Below are 16,609 nucleotides of genomic sequence, written 5' to 3' on the forward strand. Positions count from 1 at the left end.
AGCCTATGTTTTAGTAAGATTTGCATCAGCCTGCGACAATTATTTTAATAGTAGTCTTATGTAGCTAATATAGACATTTACAGTGAAGCAAAAAAGTATTTAGTCAGCCACCGATTGTGCAAGTACTCCCACTTAAAAAGATGACAGAGGTCTGTAATTTTCATCGTAGGTACACTTCAACTGTGAGAGACAGAATGATAAAAAAAAAGTCCAGGAATTCACATTGTAGGAATTTTAAAGAATTTATTTGTAAATTATGGTGGAAAATAAGTATTTGGTCAACCATTCAAAGCTCTCACGGATGGAAGGAGGTTTTAGCTCAAAATCTCACGATACATGGCCCCATTCATTCTTCCCTTAACACGGATCAATCATCCTGTCCCCTTAGCAGAAAAACAGCCCCAAAGCATGATGTTTCCACCCCCATGCTTCACAGTAGGTACGGTGTTCTTGGGATGCAACTCAGTATTTTTCTTCCACCAAACACGACAAGTTGAGTTTATACCAAAAAGTTCTATTTTGGTTTCATCTGACCACATGACATTCTCCCAATCCTCTGCTGTATCATTCATGTGCTCTCTGGTAAACTTCAGACGGGCCTGGACATGCATTGGCTTAAGCAGGGGGACACTTTTGGCACAGCAGGATTTGATTCCCTGTCGGCGTAGTGTATAACTGATGGTAACCTTTGTTACTTTGGTCCCAGCTCTCTGCAGGTCATTCACCTTGTCCCCCGGTGTGGTTCTGGGATTTTTGCTCACCGTTTTCATGATCATTTTGACCCCATAGGATGAGATCTTGCGTGGAGCTCCAGATCGAGGATGATTATCAGTGGTCTTGTATGTCTTTCATTTTCGGATAATTGCTCCCACAGTTGATTTTTTCACACCAAGCTGCTTGCCTATTGTAGATTCACTCTTCCCAGTCTGGTACAGGTCTACAATTATTTTCCTGGTGTCCTTTTGACAGCTCTTTGGTCTTGGCCATAGTGGAGTTTGGAGTCCGACTGTTTGAGGCTGTGGACATGTGTTTTTTATACAGATAACGAGTTCAACCAAGTGCCATTAATACAGTTAACGAGTGGACGACAGAAGAGCTTCTTAAAGAAGAAGTTACAGGTCTGTGAGAACCAGAGATCTTCCTTGTTTGAAGTGACCAAATAATTATTTTCCACCATAATTTACAAATATTTTTTTTTAAATTCCTACAATGTGAATTCCCTGACTTTTTTCTTCACATTCTGTCTCTCACAGTTGAAGTGTACCTATGATGAAAATTACAGACCTCTGTCATCATTTTAAGTGGGAGAAAACACAGGCTGACTAAATACACATCATGTGTTACCTTCATTTTAACACTTATATGAGGTTTAAAAAATGTTGCGGCTCCAGACAGATTTTTTTTTTTTTATTTTAGTTCCGATATGGCTCTTTCAACATTGTGGGTTGCTGACCCCCTGCTCTTGGGGAATAGTGTGGTACTGCACCAGGAGCTGGCCTACTATGCTGATATACATTTGATTGACGATTATTTAATCCTTTTACACATTAATGGAGGGGACACTTCTGGAGAGCACTCACACACACACACACACGCACACACACGCACACACACACACACACACACACACACACACACACACACACACACACACACACACACACACACACACACACACACACACACACACACACACACACCAAGTGCACTGGCATGCCATTTCACAGGAAGCTAACAACACCGTTGCTTTTTCTACCCACAGCTCAGAACATCATATTTTTGAGATGCCACAAGTGTGCGTGTGCATACGTGAGATGCGGTAACGCGCACACATGACACATGAACGCGTGCACCTGGCAAGCTGCAGTATAAAAGCAAAGACGTGCACGTGTGGTGTCAAGGCGGGTGGAAAGTGCAGGTGTGTCTCCCCGGGGACCATTGTGGGGTTGTGACGTCAGCAGCAACAGTGCAACAAGTGTACAACAGTTGTGCAATATCACAAAACAAAAAAACTTCAACAGCACCTAATACTAAATGATCACCTAATACCTAACTTCAAAAATGCACATATTACTTTCAGTTCTGTTGGTTTTTCCTTCGCTCGGGGATGCCGACCACAGAGGAAACCCTCCCTCGGCTTGCATCCCACCCACACTGTGGAAACTTCTCACACACACACACTGTGGAAACATCTCACTCAAAGCTTACACTCTGATGACAGGAAATCTGCATTGATACAAATAAATGATAGCACATTTGTTCAAAGCTTAATCTAATACATTTTAAGGTTGTCCATTGCATCTTTTTTACTCACGCTAAACTTTCCAAAATGTATGCCAATATTGCAGATACATGTAATCAACCACTGCAAACATGACACACATGTTCTGGTCATGTCCCTGTCTGAAAGGCTACTGGATTAATATTTTTAACATCTTGGAGATGCACTAAATTTTAAGTCGATGCCTTAAAGGTCTACTGAAACCCACTACTACCGACCACGCAGTCTGATAGTTTATATATCAATGATGAAATATTAACATTACAACACATGCCGATACGGCCGGTTTAGTTGACTAAATTGCAATTTTAAATTTCTCGCGGAGTTTCTTGTTGAAAACATCGCGGAATGATGACGCGTGAGCGTGACGTCACGGACTGTAGAGGACATATTAGCGCAACGCCACTTGCGGCTAAAAGTCGTCTCTTTTCATCGCGCAATTAAACAGTATCTGTGTTGCTGAATCTTTTGCAATTTGTTCAATTAATAATGGAGAAGTCAAAGTAGAAAGATGATTTTCGGAAGCTTTAGCCTTTAGCCACACAAACACATGGTGATTCCTTGTTTAAAATTCCTGGAGGTGAAGCTTTACTATGGATCAGAGCGGTCAAGCGAACATGGTTCCCGACCACTTGTCAACCGGCAGGTTTGGGTGAGAAAATGGTGGTAAAAAGTCACCCCTTACCGTAGATAAGCTGAGCTTGCGCCGTCCATGCAGCTGCCGTCGACTTCCCTCAGAGACTGGCCTCAAGACACCTGTGGACACACCCCTCCGACTATCAGGTACTATTAAACTCACTAAAACACTAGCAACACAATAGAAAGATAAGGGATTTCACAGAATTATCCTAGTAAATGTGTCTAAAAACATCTGAATCCGTCCCAATGCAATCGCCTTTTTTTTTAACTTTATTTTTTATTTATTTTTTTTTTTCTAGTCCTTCGCTATCAATATCTTCATCCACAAATCTTTCATCTTCGCTCAAATTAATGGGGAAATTGTCGTTGTCTCGGTCCGAATAGCTCTTGCTGCTGGAGGCTCCCATTATAAACAATGTGAGGACGTGAGGAGCCCTCACCCTTGTGACATCATTGTCTGCGACTTCCATTTAAGGTAAGGCTTTTTTATCAGCACCAAAAGGGCGCAGTGGCAGAGTGGCCGTGCGCAACCCGAGGGTCCCTGGTTCAAATCCCACCTAGTACCAACCTCGTTACGTTCGTTGTGTCTTGAGCAAGACACTTCACCCTTGCTCCTGATGGGTGCTGGTTGGCGCCTTGCATGGCAGCTCCCTCCATCAGTGTGTGAATGGGTAAATGTGGAAGTAGTGTCAAAGCGCTTTGAGTACCTTGAAGGTAGAAAAGCGGTATACAAGTACAACCCATTTATCATTTATCATTTAAAAGTTGCGAACTTTATCGTCGATGTTCTCTACTAAATCCTTTCAGCAAGAATATGGCAATATCGCGAAATGATCAAGTATGACACATAGAATGGACCTGCTATCCTCGTTTAAGAAAATCTCATTTCAGTAGGCCTATAAGTGAGCAATACTCTCCTTCATAATTTTTTTTATGTACTGCTTGAATTAAATGTCTCTCTCTCTCAAAGCTATTTTTGGAATTCCACCAAACTATCAAAAACTTAAGTAGACTTTTACGGATAGTATCACCTTTGCGTCTTTAATAGCTCGTAGAGGGATTTTAATGGAGTGGAAACCACAGGTGTCCCCCAAGGCCTCCCTATGGCTTAAAGACCTCATGTTTTTCTTAGATTTAGAGACAATTAAATGTAATCTGAGGGTTACACCAAAACAATTTTACTTGACCTGGGTCTGCATAATTAGTTGCAGTACATAGGTAAATTAAAGACACTATAGGATAAATGTGACACTCACTGTCGACAATGAACATTTCCACTTACCTCAGCTCTTTTTTTGTTGTTTTCATTTAGTGACACTTTTCTGTATGTTTTTGACTTTTATTTTTGTTGTTACTTTTTTCCTTTTAGTCAGTTCATGTGTTTATTTATCTGCTTGTGGTGAAGAGGAAGGCAGTACATTGCTACTAGGGCTGGGTAATATATCGATATACTCGATATATCTCGGGTTTGTCTCCGTGCGATATAGAAAATGACTATATCGTGATATTCGAGTATACGTTCTCACACAGTTGCTTTTAGCTGCGGGCATTACATTACAGGCTCTTCTCGCTTTTTCCTATCTCTTTCTCACAGACAGCAAGCGCACCTTCTTACACACGTCACATACGTATACGCCCTCGCGGAGCAGAGAGGTAGCAGAATGGGTAACGTTAGCAGTGATGCTAGCAGAGCCGTGCGAGTGGTAATACGAGAGAAAGAAGGTGCGAATGAAGGAAGAATTCATTCGCAAGAAAAACAGCAGGGGGTCCATCATCTGGCAGTAGTTTGGCTTCAAGTGGGAATATGTCGAACAGACAACCGTAACTTGTCAAGTGTGGGCCGAAAGCTTTGATTCCAAAAGTAGCATTACTGCTAATATGTAAAATCATTTGAAAAGTCACCTGCTAGAGAATGAAGAGTGCTTACTCCGCATGTCAACATCTCCATTCAGTGCCACACGCCCACACCATCAAAATGCCGAGGCAAACCTTTCCAGATCAACACGGTATAAAAAAAATAGTCAACCACAGAATTTAATAACGTCCGTAGTAACTTACCACATAGCCAAGGATAAACACTATTTGATTTCCTATTATGCAGCTCATTTTTATTCGACACTTAAAATGTCTCTGACAATGTTGCACTTTCTGTTTTGGAAATGACATGAACATTTGTGCCATTGCTTAATAACTGTTTAATAAATACACTTTTGGTAAATTGACATAGTTGGGATTTCCCTCTCTGCATGAAAGTTTAAAAGTAGCATATATTAAAGCAGTATGAACAAGAACGTTTTAATGTACACACATAGAATCATCATACTGCTGTGATTATTTGTACATTAGTGTTAATTCAAGCACTATATCGAGTTATATATCGTGTATCCCCATATGGCCTAAAAATATTGCGATATTAAAAAAAGGTCATATCGCCCAGCCCTAACTTTTACCCACTATGACTGAAATATAGGACGGATAGGGGTGGTTATTATTTTACTTTTTTATTTTATTTTTCTAACAAAGGCATGTGACAATAATATACAAGTAATGTAATCGATTGGAATTATTGTAGTTTGTGTGGTCTGTTCGTTATGTGGTGCAGCCATAATGTTGACCAGCAGAGGTCCTCATACGCTCAAAAACCAACCAAGCAAAAAGGCAGGCAGGTGAAAGGAGAACTTGGAAAATATGTCAACAAATAATTTAATAATAACAATATTAATAGGAAGGAAGGGAGAATGAAAATGAAAGAGGAATAAAGATGTAGAAAAGGAAGAAATAATTCAAAAGAAAGAGAGGCATGAAGATGTAGAGAAAGTATAGGGAGAGAAGGAAAGAAGTAAGGGAAAATAATGAAATTAAGATGGAGAGAAAATATAGGAAGGAAGGAAATGAAAGCGGGATTAAGATGTATAGAGAAAAGATGGAAGGAATAAAAAGAAAGGAAGTGGAAAAAGTGAGAAAAAATGGAAGAAAGTAAGGAAGAAAATAAAAAGATTGGAAGAAATAAAAATGAAAGAAGATTGAAGATGGGTAGAAATGGAAGGAAGGGAGGAATAAAAAAAGAGATGATACAGAGAAAATATGGGGAGGAAGGTAGAAAAAGAGGAACTAAAATGAGGAAATAGGAAAGGAAAGAAGAGAAGAAGATATGGAAGAAATACAAAAGGATAGGTAGAAAGGATAGGTTAATAATGAAATTAAGATGGAGTGAAAATATAGGAAGGAAGGAAATGAAAGCGGGATTAAGATATATAGAGAAAAGATGGAAGGAATAAAAAGAAAGGAAGTGGAGAAAGTGAGAAAAAATGGAAGAAAATAAAAAGATTGGAAGAAATAAAAATGTAAGAAGATTGAAGGTGGGTAGAAATGGAAGGAAGAGAGGAATAAAAAAAAGGAGTGGAGATGTAGAGGAAATATGGGGAGGAAGGTGGAAAAAGAGGAAATAAGATGAGGAAATAGGAAAGGAAAGAAGAAAAGAAGGTAGGGAAGAAATACAAAAGGATAGGTTTAATGAAATAAGGAGCAAAACGGAGGGTGAGGAAGTGAAGAAAGCGAGAAATTAAAAAAGGAGAAGGATGAAAAAAAGGAAGGAAGTAAAAAAAGTAGGGAGAAAAGAAAGAGGAGCAAAGGTAGGAGGAAATGAAACAAAGGAAGTAAAACTAGTCGTGCAGCACTTTTTAAAGTTATATTGAAGTTCATAAAGATCAATAGGAATTATTATTAGCATTATTTGTCTGGCCCTGCAATGAGGTGGCGACTTGTCCAGGGTGTACGCCGCCTTCCGCCCAATTGTAGCTGAGCTAGGCACCAGCGACCCCAAAAGGGACAAGCAGTAGAAAATTAATGGATGGATGTATTATTTGTCTGCAAATACATTGTGGTAGTGTGACTGACTAGAGGACATGTGGTGTAAGTACAGTGTGTGCATGAAGGCTGTAGAAGTGATGTGTTGGCTCGAACAAGGAGCTTTTTGTGCACACAAGACAAATCACACGACTCACATGCTTTGGAGGGAAAGTCAACTCAAAGTCTTCCTCTTCCGTCTCACACTCCAGGAAGGACGCGCAGCACCGAGGACGCAAGCCACATCCTCTGAAGTGGACCGAAAACAAACATGGAGGAAGGCGGTCAGAGACCAGAACAGGACCACTCGGAAAACAAAACAGGTAACAAAAAACATCTACTTATAAAAAAAAACAACTATAATAACTTATTTGTAACTACAAACCCCGTTTCCATATGAGTTGGGAAATTGTGTTAGATGTAAATATAAGCGGAATACAATGATTTGCAAATTCTTTTCAACCCATATTCAGTTGAATATGCTACAAAGACAACATATTTGATGTTCAAACTGATAAAAAAAATGTTTTCTTTTGCAAATAATCATTAATTTTAGAATTTGATGCCAGCAACACTTGACAAAGAAGTTGGGAAAGGTGGCAATAAATACTGATAAAGTTGAGGAATGCTCATCAAACACTTATTTGGAACATCCCACAGGTGTTCAGGCTAATTGGGAACAGGTGGGTGCCATGATTAGGTATCAAAACAGCTTCCCAAAAAATGCTCAGTCTTTCACAAGAAAGGATGGGGCGAGGTACACCCCTTTGTCCACAACTGCGTGAGCAAATAGTAAAACAGTTTAAGAACAACGTTTCTCAAAATGCAATTGCAAGAAATTTAGGGATTTCAACATCTGCGGTCCATAATATCATCAAAAGGTTCAGAGAATCTGGAGAAATCACTCCACGTAAGCGGCATGGCAGGAAACCAACATTGAAGGACCGTGACCTTCGGCACTGTATCAAAAACCGACATCAATTTCTAAAGGATATCACCACATGGGCTCAGGAACATTTCAGAAAACCACTGTCACTTAATACAGTTTGTCGCTACATCTGTAAGTGCAAGTTAAAGCTCTACTATGCAAAGCGAAAGCCATTTATCAACAACATCCAGAAACGCCGCCAGTTTCTCTGGGCCCGAGATCGTCTATGATGGACTGATGCAAAGTGGAAATGTGTTCTGTGGTCTGACGAGTCCACATTTCAAATTGTATTTGGAAATACAATTTGTCATCTGGATCAAAGGGGAAGCGAACCATCTAGACTCTTATCGACGCAAAGTTCAAAAGCCAGCATTTGTGATGGTATGGGGGTCCATTAGTTCCCAAGGCATGGGTAACTTACACATCTGTGAATGCACCATTAATGCTGAAAGGTACATACATGTTTTAGAACAACATATGCTGCCATCTAAGCGCCGTCTTTTTCATGGACGCCCCTGCTTATTTCAGCAAGACAATGCCAAGCCACGTTCAGCACGTGTTACAACAGCATGGCTTCGTAAAAAAAAGTGCGGGTACTGTCCTGGCCCGCCTGCAGTCCAGACCTGTCTCCCATCGAAAATGTGTGGCGCATTATGAAGCGTAAAATACGACAGTGGAGACCCCGGACTGTTGAACGACTGAAGCTCTACATAAAACAAGAATGGGAAATAATTCCACTTTCAAAGCTTCAACAATTAGTTTCCTCAGTTCCCAAACGTTTATTGAGTGTTGTTAAAGAAAAGGTGATGTAACACAGTGGTGAACATGCCCTTTCCCAACTACTTTGGCACGTGTTGCAGCCATGAAATTCTAAGTTAATTATTATTTGCAAACAAATATAAAGTTTATGACTTTGAACATCAAATATGTTGTCTTTGTAGTGCATTCAACTGAATATGGGTTGAAAAGGATTTGCAAATCATTGTATTCCGTTTATATTTACATCTAACACAATTTCCCAACTCATATGGAAACGGGGTTTGTACAAAATTTGGGCTCAGTGTACGAGCGTTTTGTCCATCGCAGCCTTTGTGGGCGGGCTGATCGAGCTTTCAATCAGCACAGCTAGCCAGTGCTAGTTACCATTAGCTATTTGGTACTTTTGCGAGGGTTTTAAGGGTCTTTTAGCCCTTTTACAGCATTTGTCTAGTTTTACTAGCTTGGTATGAGTCCAAAAAAATCAACGAACAAGCAATGTGTGATTTCAAAGATTAAGGAAGTATCTACAGCTTTATCAACACTGCCTCTTCCCCACTTTTTCGCTCGCACCACAGGAAAATTAACCCACTAGGTAAAGTGGATTCTGTTTTTCATTCCTAATCATTTTGTAGCAACCTTGCAGTTAAAGTTAATAAGTCTTGTGATTTTGAACTGTGTGCACCACAGTGCTGCATCAGGAGCCTGTTGTTGTTTTGGCTTTGCTATTGAATAGAAAGTTGATCAATCATCTCCTTATTACGTTTGTTTGATATACAGTACCCTATAGCGCTTTATATTGTGTACAAAGTCTACAAACCTTGACTTTTGTCAAGGCTGGAAGCCATTATTCATATTTACATTGTTTGTTATGGAGAAATTTGCTTCGATATACAAATTTTTCTATTTACCAACCCTGCTCGAGTTTGTAAATCAAGATTCCCTTAAGTGTTCCCGCAAACTTGGACTTGCTAAAATGGGGAATTAAAGGCTCTAATCTGACTCCTTATTGATTACTTAATTAATTGATTAATTAAGAGGTGTGTCCCAATACTTGTGCCTACCTTTTTAAAGGACAAACATTGTCTCATCCAACATTGCATTTAGTGTAATTAGAGATGTCCGATAATATTGGTCCGCCGATATTATAGGCCTATTAATGTTTTAAAATGTAATATCAGAAATGATCGGTATCGGTTTCAAAGAATACAATTTATGACTTTTTAAAACGCTGCTGTGAACACGGACGTAGGGAGAAGTACAGAGCACAGTCTTTGTGTGCTGGCCCAGTCACATCATTTTTTCACACACACAAGTGAATACGAGCCATACTTGGTCAACAGCCATACAGGTCACGCTGAGGGTGGCCATATAAACAACTTTAACACTGTTACAAATATGCGCCACACTGTGAACCCACACCAAACAATAATTTCGGGAGAACATCCGCACCGTAACACAACATAAACACGACAGAACAAATACCCACAAACCCTTACAGCACTAACTCTTCCAGGACGCTACAATAGGTACCCCCGCTACCCCCTACATATACCCCCCAACCCCGCACACCTTAACCTCCTCATGCTCTCCCAGGGAGATCATGTCCCAAATTCCAAGCTGCTGTTTTGAGGCATGTTAAAAAAAAAATAATGCACTTTGTGACTTCAATAATAAATATGGCACTGCTATGTTAGCATTTTTTTCTATAACTTGAGTTGATTTATTTTGGAAAACCTTGTTACATTTTTTAATGCAGCAGGGAATCACAACAAAATTAGGCACAATATTGTGTTAATTCCACGACTGTATACATTGGTATCTGTTGATATCGGAATCGGTAATTAAAGAGTTAGACAATATCGGAATATCGGCAAAAAAGCCATTATCGGACATCTCTAATTGTAATATTTAATGTCCTCTCATAATGTCATGTTTCGCTGTTATGTCCGTCATTAAAATAGAGGTTTATGGTTTATCCAATACTAATGTACTCTAACGGTGGCCATGTTTTTCATACAATTTTGCTGAAAATGTACACACGTGCTCATCATTCCTCTAAAGGTTTGTACTAAATTTGGTGGTGATTGGTTTAAACACCCCAACGTTACAGGGGGGTTGTTTTGTAGAGCGCATTGAGCTGTGTGAGAAATTTCAAGTCAATCCCATATATGGGGGTCACCATATGTTGCATTTGTCAGAAACATTTTAGCACAGGCAGCATTTTGTTTAGGAGTAGAAGGGTTACAACATGTCATGTTCCAATTTTTTCACATGTCTATAATTGATTTGCATTCCTTTATCGGTCTGGAATGTTCCCAAATTGTAAAAGCCATTGTATCTTTTAACAGCACATCTTGATAGCAACATTGTACTATAAAGCCTTACGATGTGGTAGACTCATTTTGCAATGTTTAAATGACCCTAGAGTCAACAATTGCTTAAAAAAAAAGGTAAAATGCTAGTGTTATCAGGTTAACGTGTTAATGTTATCATGCAAAAAATGAGCATGCTTCAAGTATTAAAAATTCTGACTGAGGTGTACAGTATATCTATAAAATTAGCTAAAAAATATCATTAGCATGCGTCAAAAGTACCAAAATGTCTTACTCCGAGGTTTATACCTGCAAAAAGAGCTAAAGAAAATTGTTTAAAAAACTAACTTGTTAACATTAGCTTGCTAACAGTTAGCGTGTTTCAACTACAAACATATCTGAGGTGTACAATACACCTACAAAATTAATTAAAATGCTAGCATGCTAACAGTTAGCATGTGTCAAATCCCAAAAAGTTTAACTGAGGTATACACTTGTAAAATTAGCGTTAAAAAAAGTTAGCATGCTTGCAGTTAACATGCGCCAAGTACCAAAATAGGTTTACACCTGTAAAAATACAATTTAAAAAATCTAGCATTGTGGTGTTATTATGCTAACCGTAAATTACAATGGAGTACAATATAGTCAGGTATAGTGTACAGTGGTACCTTGGTTTTTGTTAGAAATCTGTTCCAAAATCGTATGATAAAGAAAAAAAATGTTTTCCATAAGAATGCATTTCTAGTACACATACCGCATTCTATAAAAATAAATATATTCTTACATTCAGAAAGCCATGTGAAATTCTTTAGAATTATGAATTAAATGTATAAATGAACATTTAACATCACTTTAAACTTCTTTGAAAAAGACATGCTAAAAAAAACTAGCATATTGGTGTTATCATACTAGTACTATCATACTACCTTTTAAGATTAGCATACTAACTGTTAGCATGCTAACAGTTAGCATACATCAACTATTAAAATCTACAGTATACCTGCAAACTTAGTTAGAATGTTAGCATAACAGTTAGCATACGTCAAGAACCAAAACATATGATGGAGGTGTACACTTGTAAAATTAGCTTACAAAAATTAGCATGTTAACATGTGTCAAGTACCAAAATGGGTTTATACCTGTAAAAATAGCTAAAGAAAATCTAGCATCTTAGTGTTATCATGTTAACATGTTATAGTTAAATTGGAGTACATTACAGTTAAATATAGTGTACAATGGTAACTCGGTTTTTGTTAGAATACTGTTCCAAAATCCAACGAAAACGGAATACATTTTATACCCAAAAATATGAACACAAAACGTAATTACAGTCTCCATCCATCCATCCATCCATCTATTTTCTACCACTTGTTACAGTCATACATGCAGAAAAACATGTGATATGTATAAATGAACATTTAACATCACGTTTAGCTTTACTGTAAAAAGACAGCGATGAGCGATGAGCGGATAGGGTGTACACAAAAGCCAACCCTCCCGGATTTTCCGGGAGACTCCCAAAATTCAGCGCCTCTCCCGAAAACCTCCCGGGACAAATATTCTCCCGAAAAACTCCCGAAATTCAGACGGAGCTGGAGACCACGCCCACTCCAGCTCCATGAGAACCTGACTCAATGTTGTGACCCTCTTAAACAGGACAATATTGCCATCTACTGTACATAGAATAGAATGTCTGTTCTGAAGCCCACAGTAAAGAGACGTATCTTCATCACGTCGCCTGGTTATTGACTCCAACCCAATATATTACACCGTCGACGAGCAAAATGAAGAAATACGCTTGCAAGTTCCAAAACGATTGGAAACAAGACTTTCAGTTTATCCAGGAGAGTTCGAAGGGGAAGGGGTATGTTGCATGTTAATTTTGTAGAACAGACTTCTCCATTGAACACGGTGAACACGGTGAACGGATATACTCAGCCATGAACGGTTAGTCAGCAAAGCACAAAGCGTCCGCAGCGCAGCATCGTTCACAACCCAGTATTTTGGCCGACCTCGCAAAATGGAGACCCGATGGTGTATCTTATGCTGAGACAAAGATGGCTATGCTGATAGCTGGAAGCAACATCCCGTTCTCATTTGCGCATGTCTACAATCCGTGAAGAATGTTCCCGGATTCGGAGATGGCTCGCCACTACGCAAATGGCAGAACAAAGGTTACTCAAATAGTGAAAGGTAAGTGTTGTTGTTGGTTTTTTTTAGTAACCAGCAAGCACAGTACAGTTAGTAGAACAACTGTGTTTTTATTACCGTGTATTTGATAGGTGCCGTCTGAAATTCAACTATTTATTTTATTTATATATATATATAATAAAATAAATATCTATAGCTAGAATTCACTTAAAGTTAAGCATTTCATACATATATATAATATAATATATATATATATATATATATACATATATATATATATATATGAAATACTCGAGTTGGTGAATTATATGACACCCCTCTTAACAACGCCCCCCGCCCCAACCACGCATCCGAAATCGGAGGTCTCAAGATTGGCAAGTATGATCGTGTCCCACCTTTTTTTTAATCAAAGTGCTGTCAATCTCAACCTTCTTTGGCCCCAAGGTGGATTATATTACAATCTTACTCAATAACAAAAAAAAAGTGCAGAGATTTAGTCACCAATGCGGGTGATTTTTTTTTTCCTCGAAATGAGAAGCGGTCAAACTGTTATCTAAACAAAAACTGGGGCAAATCTGATGGCAGAAAATTTTTGTTGAAAACCAAATCATTTAAAAAGTAAGGTGTGTGAAAACCGAGGTACCATTGCACTGCATAATATATCTTCGGCTGCCTGCTACACAGTGCAGCCCACAGAGAATGCTCCGATTAAACAACGTAAAGGTTGAGCATGAATTTCACATGCTTTGACATTCGCACAACAAGCGGGGCTATTGTGTGTCGCGGATCACGTCCAGCAAACGTGCCATTAATCAAGATTTGCACGCGTGTGTCCAGAAAGTCAGACCTCCAAGTAGCCTAATGAGGACGATGCCTAGATGACACCGTGAAGAAGAAGCATGTGTTTTCTGCAAGTGTACAATGAAACAAACATTGATACATGTGTGTTTTTATTTCTTTAGATGAAGAAGACACTGTGGATGAGGTTAACCTGGAGATAGCTCAGGTAATAATCATCTCTATGCCGTCCAATCTGAATCTTTCGACACGTTTGGATAACGCTGAGGAAACGCTTTAGTGAAGGCACCTTTTTGTAGTGTGATGTGACATTAAACCGGCAGAAACATGTCTTTGCAGTAGCTTTCTTGGATAAAGAAAAGCCTGATAGTCACACGCAAATGCAATTCAAGAAAAATAAGAAGACACGTGGCTTGGAGACGTCATGTTCTCGGATGAGGATGGAACTCAGCGTCTCATGATGTGATGTAGCGAATTGTAAAAGTCAACAAAACGCAAAGAGCAGCACGCAGACAACACTCACTCTGTTACCTCGCAAAAGCTTGGTTTTAGGATAGGGGAAAAGATAGACGGACAGTCAGACTGCTATAGACAGACAGCTAGCTAGACACAGATAGACGCAGATAGACATACAGACAGCTAGACATATATACAGACAGACAGACAGGCCTCTAGACAAAGTCAGCCAGATAAATAAAAAGACATATATATATATATATATATATATATATATATATATATATATATATATATATATATATATACAGTATATATATATATAAACTGACAGACAGATACATAAACATACAAATGGATAAACATACATATAAACATTGAGATCTCAGACAGATAGATAAACATGCAGATAAACAAACATCGATATATATATATATTGTCAGGCTGCCACTGACAGTTTGTTTGTGTTTTAGTTTTTCCTCTGTGTGTGTTTAGTATTTCCTGTCCTTAGTTCCTGTCAGCACTCTTATTTTGGTTCAGCTTCCTGTTTGTCTCCCTGTGTGCTGTGTTTTCTCAGCTGCGACTGATTGGCATCTGGCCACACCCGTGGTCAATCAGCCCGCTCCTATTTTACCTGCTCTGTTCCTCCAGTCAGGGCTGGATTATTGTATCCGTCGTGCCACTTTTCGCTCTCGTGTCGTTGCTACCTGTCGTGTCTGGCATCGTTACAGCTACTACCTGTCGTGCTACGTTTTGTCCTGGTCGTCGTAGCGGTAAGATGTTCTTGTTAGCCATTAGCTGTTTCCAGTTTTTCTGTTTGCTACCCGCTAGCTTCCACGCTAGGCCCCTTTTGTTTTCTAGCTCCAGTGCTAGCTCCCTTAGTTTATCTGCCCGCGTGGGTGCTTTTTGTTTGTACCCTTTGTTTGTTGTAGTTCTGGTATTTTAAATTAAACCATGTTTTCCTATCCAATGCCTGCCTCCATCTCTGCATCTTGGGGTTCGTCATCAACAAACTTTGACTATATATATATATATATATATATATATATATATATATATATATATATATATACACACACACAGATAGATAAACATACATATAGATAAAAGACAGATAAACAAACATAGCAAGACATAAACCTACAGATAGAAAAACATACATATAGTTAAACATATATATATACATATATATATATATATATATATATATATATATATATATATATATATATATATATAATTAGACAGACAGAGCGACACATAAGTAAACATACAGATAGACGGATAGAAACAGTACAAAGAAAAATAGGTTGATCAATAATACTGTTTCTGCATTTGTTGATTGATAATTTTCAGTGTTTGATCGGCCGTTCGATTCCTCACTTGTTTTGTCATGTAGTTAATGAATTGATTATTCGGTTGGTGTTTTTAGTTGATTGGTTGGTTGGTTGACTGACCGATCAATTTTTTGATTGCCTTGTACCTTGGTTTGATGGACTGCTGTTGGTTAATTGATCGATTCTTTGGTTGGTGAAGTTTTAAACAAATAGGTTGATTTGTTGTTGGATGGGTTGATTGGTTGATTGCAGATGAATATTGTCATACATCAGGATATTGTATCAATCACAAATGGACCTAGAAAACGTATGGCTTCACATCCAAGCTGGCTTTGTTAGTTCATGCTCACAGTTTTAGAACAGCTCCAGTTTGATCTAGCCATACCTCTGGTTGGTTGGTTATGTAAATATTGCATTGATTGATTTGGTCAGTTAGTTGACTGATAATTGATTGTTTGTCTTTTTGAATGATTGATTCCTCATTTCCTGAGGTATATCCTTGGACCGTTTGGTTGACAAATCAGTTCATCAATTGCCTGAAAAGTTGATTGCTTGGTTGGGCTGAATGGAGGTTTGTCATTAAAATTTTGTAGTTAATTATTTATTTGACAGATGTGTCGATTATGTAATCATCAATTGATTTGTTGGTGGGTTTACCTATTATTACGTTAATTGATTGATTAATAACAAAGTTGGTTGGTCAAATGATTCTAAGTTGGTTTAGTTTGATATTTAATGATGTCTGTTTGGTTTGTAGGTTAAATAGTGGCTTGAATGATTGATCAATTCATGGGTAGATATTCAGTAGGTTAGGTTAGTTAAATATCGTATTGACTCTGAAGAAAATTATTGGTCGGGTGATCATATACCTGTTTGATTGGATTGATTCATCAGTTTGTTGGTTGCAGGGTTATCACGATAACAGAATTTTAATTATCAATACATGTGAATTTCCACAATCTTCAATACCATGATATAAAAAAAAAAATCTGAATCTATGTACTTTTGAATTCACTACTTTATTAAAAAAGTGTTTCAAACTTTCAAGTATTTAAGATCACTGTGCTTCACAAACAATACGCACTGACCCTAATAAATAATT

At 38.3% G+C, this 16,609-nt stretch overlaps 1 protein-coding gene across 3 annotated transcripts in view; it reads left to right on the top strand.

Annotated features, from left to right (window-relative positions):
- arhgef33 (Rho guanine nucleotide exchange factor (GEF) 33) overlaps nt 1-16,609 on the top strand; it is a 312,937-nt gene that overhangs the window by 261,541 nt on the left and 34,787 nt on the right. For all 3 annotated transcript variants that reach the window (XM_061911264.1, XM_061911265.1, XM_061911266.1), the window contains 2 exons: nt 6,979-7,089; nt 13,879-13,922. In XM_061911264.1, coding sequence (XP_061767248.1) covers nt 7,038-7,089; nt 13,879-13,922 — 96 coding nt within the window. In that variant the 5' untranslated portion in view covers nt 6,979-7,037. The remainder of the gene's footprint in view (nt 1-6,978; nt 7,090-13,878; nt 13,923-16,609) is intronic.

The sequence above is a fragment of the Nerophis ophidion genome, linkage group LG09 (genome assembly GCF_033978795.1).
Source record: "Nerophis ophidion isolate RoL-2023_Sa linkage group LG09, RoL_Noph_v1.0, whole genome shotgun sequence".
Classification (NCBI taxonomy): Eukaryota; Metazoa; Chordata; class Actinopteri; order Syngnathiformes; family Syngnathidae; genus Nerophis; species Nerophis ophidion.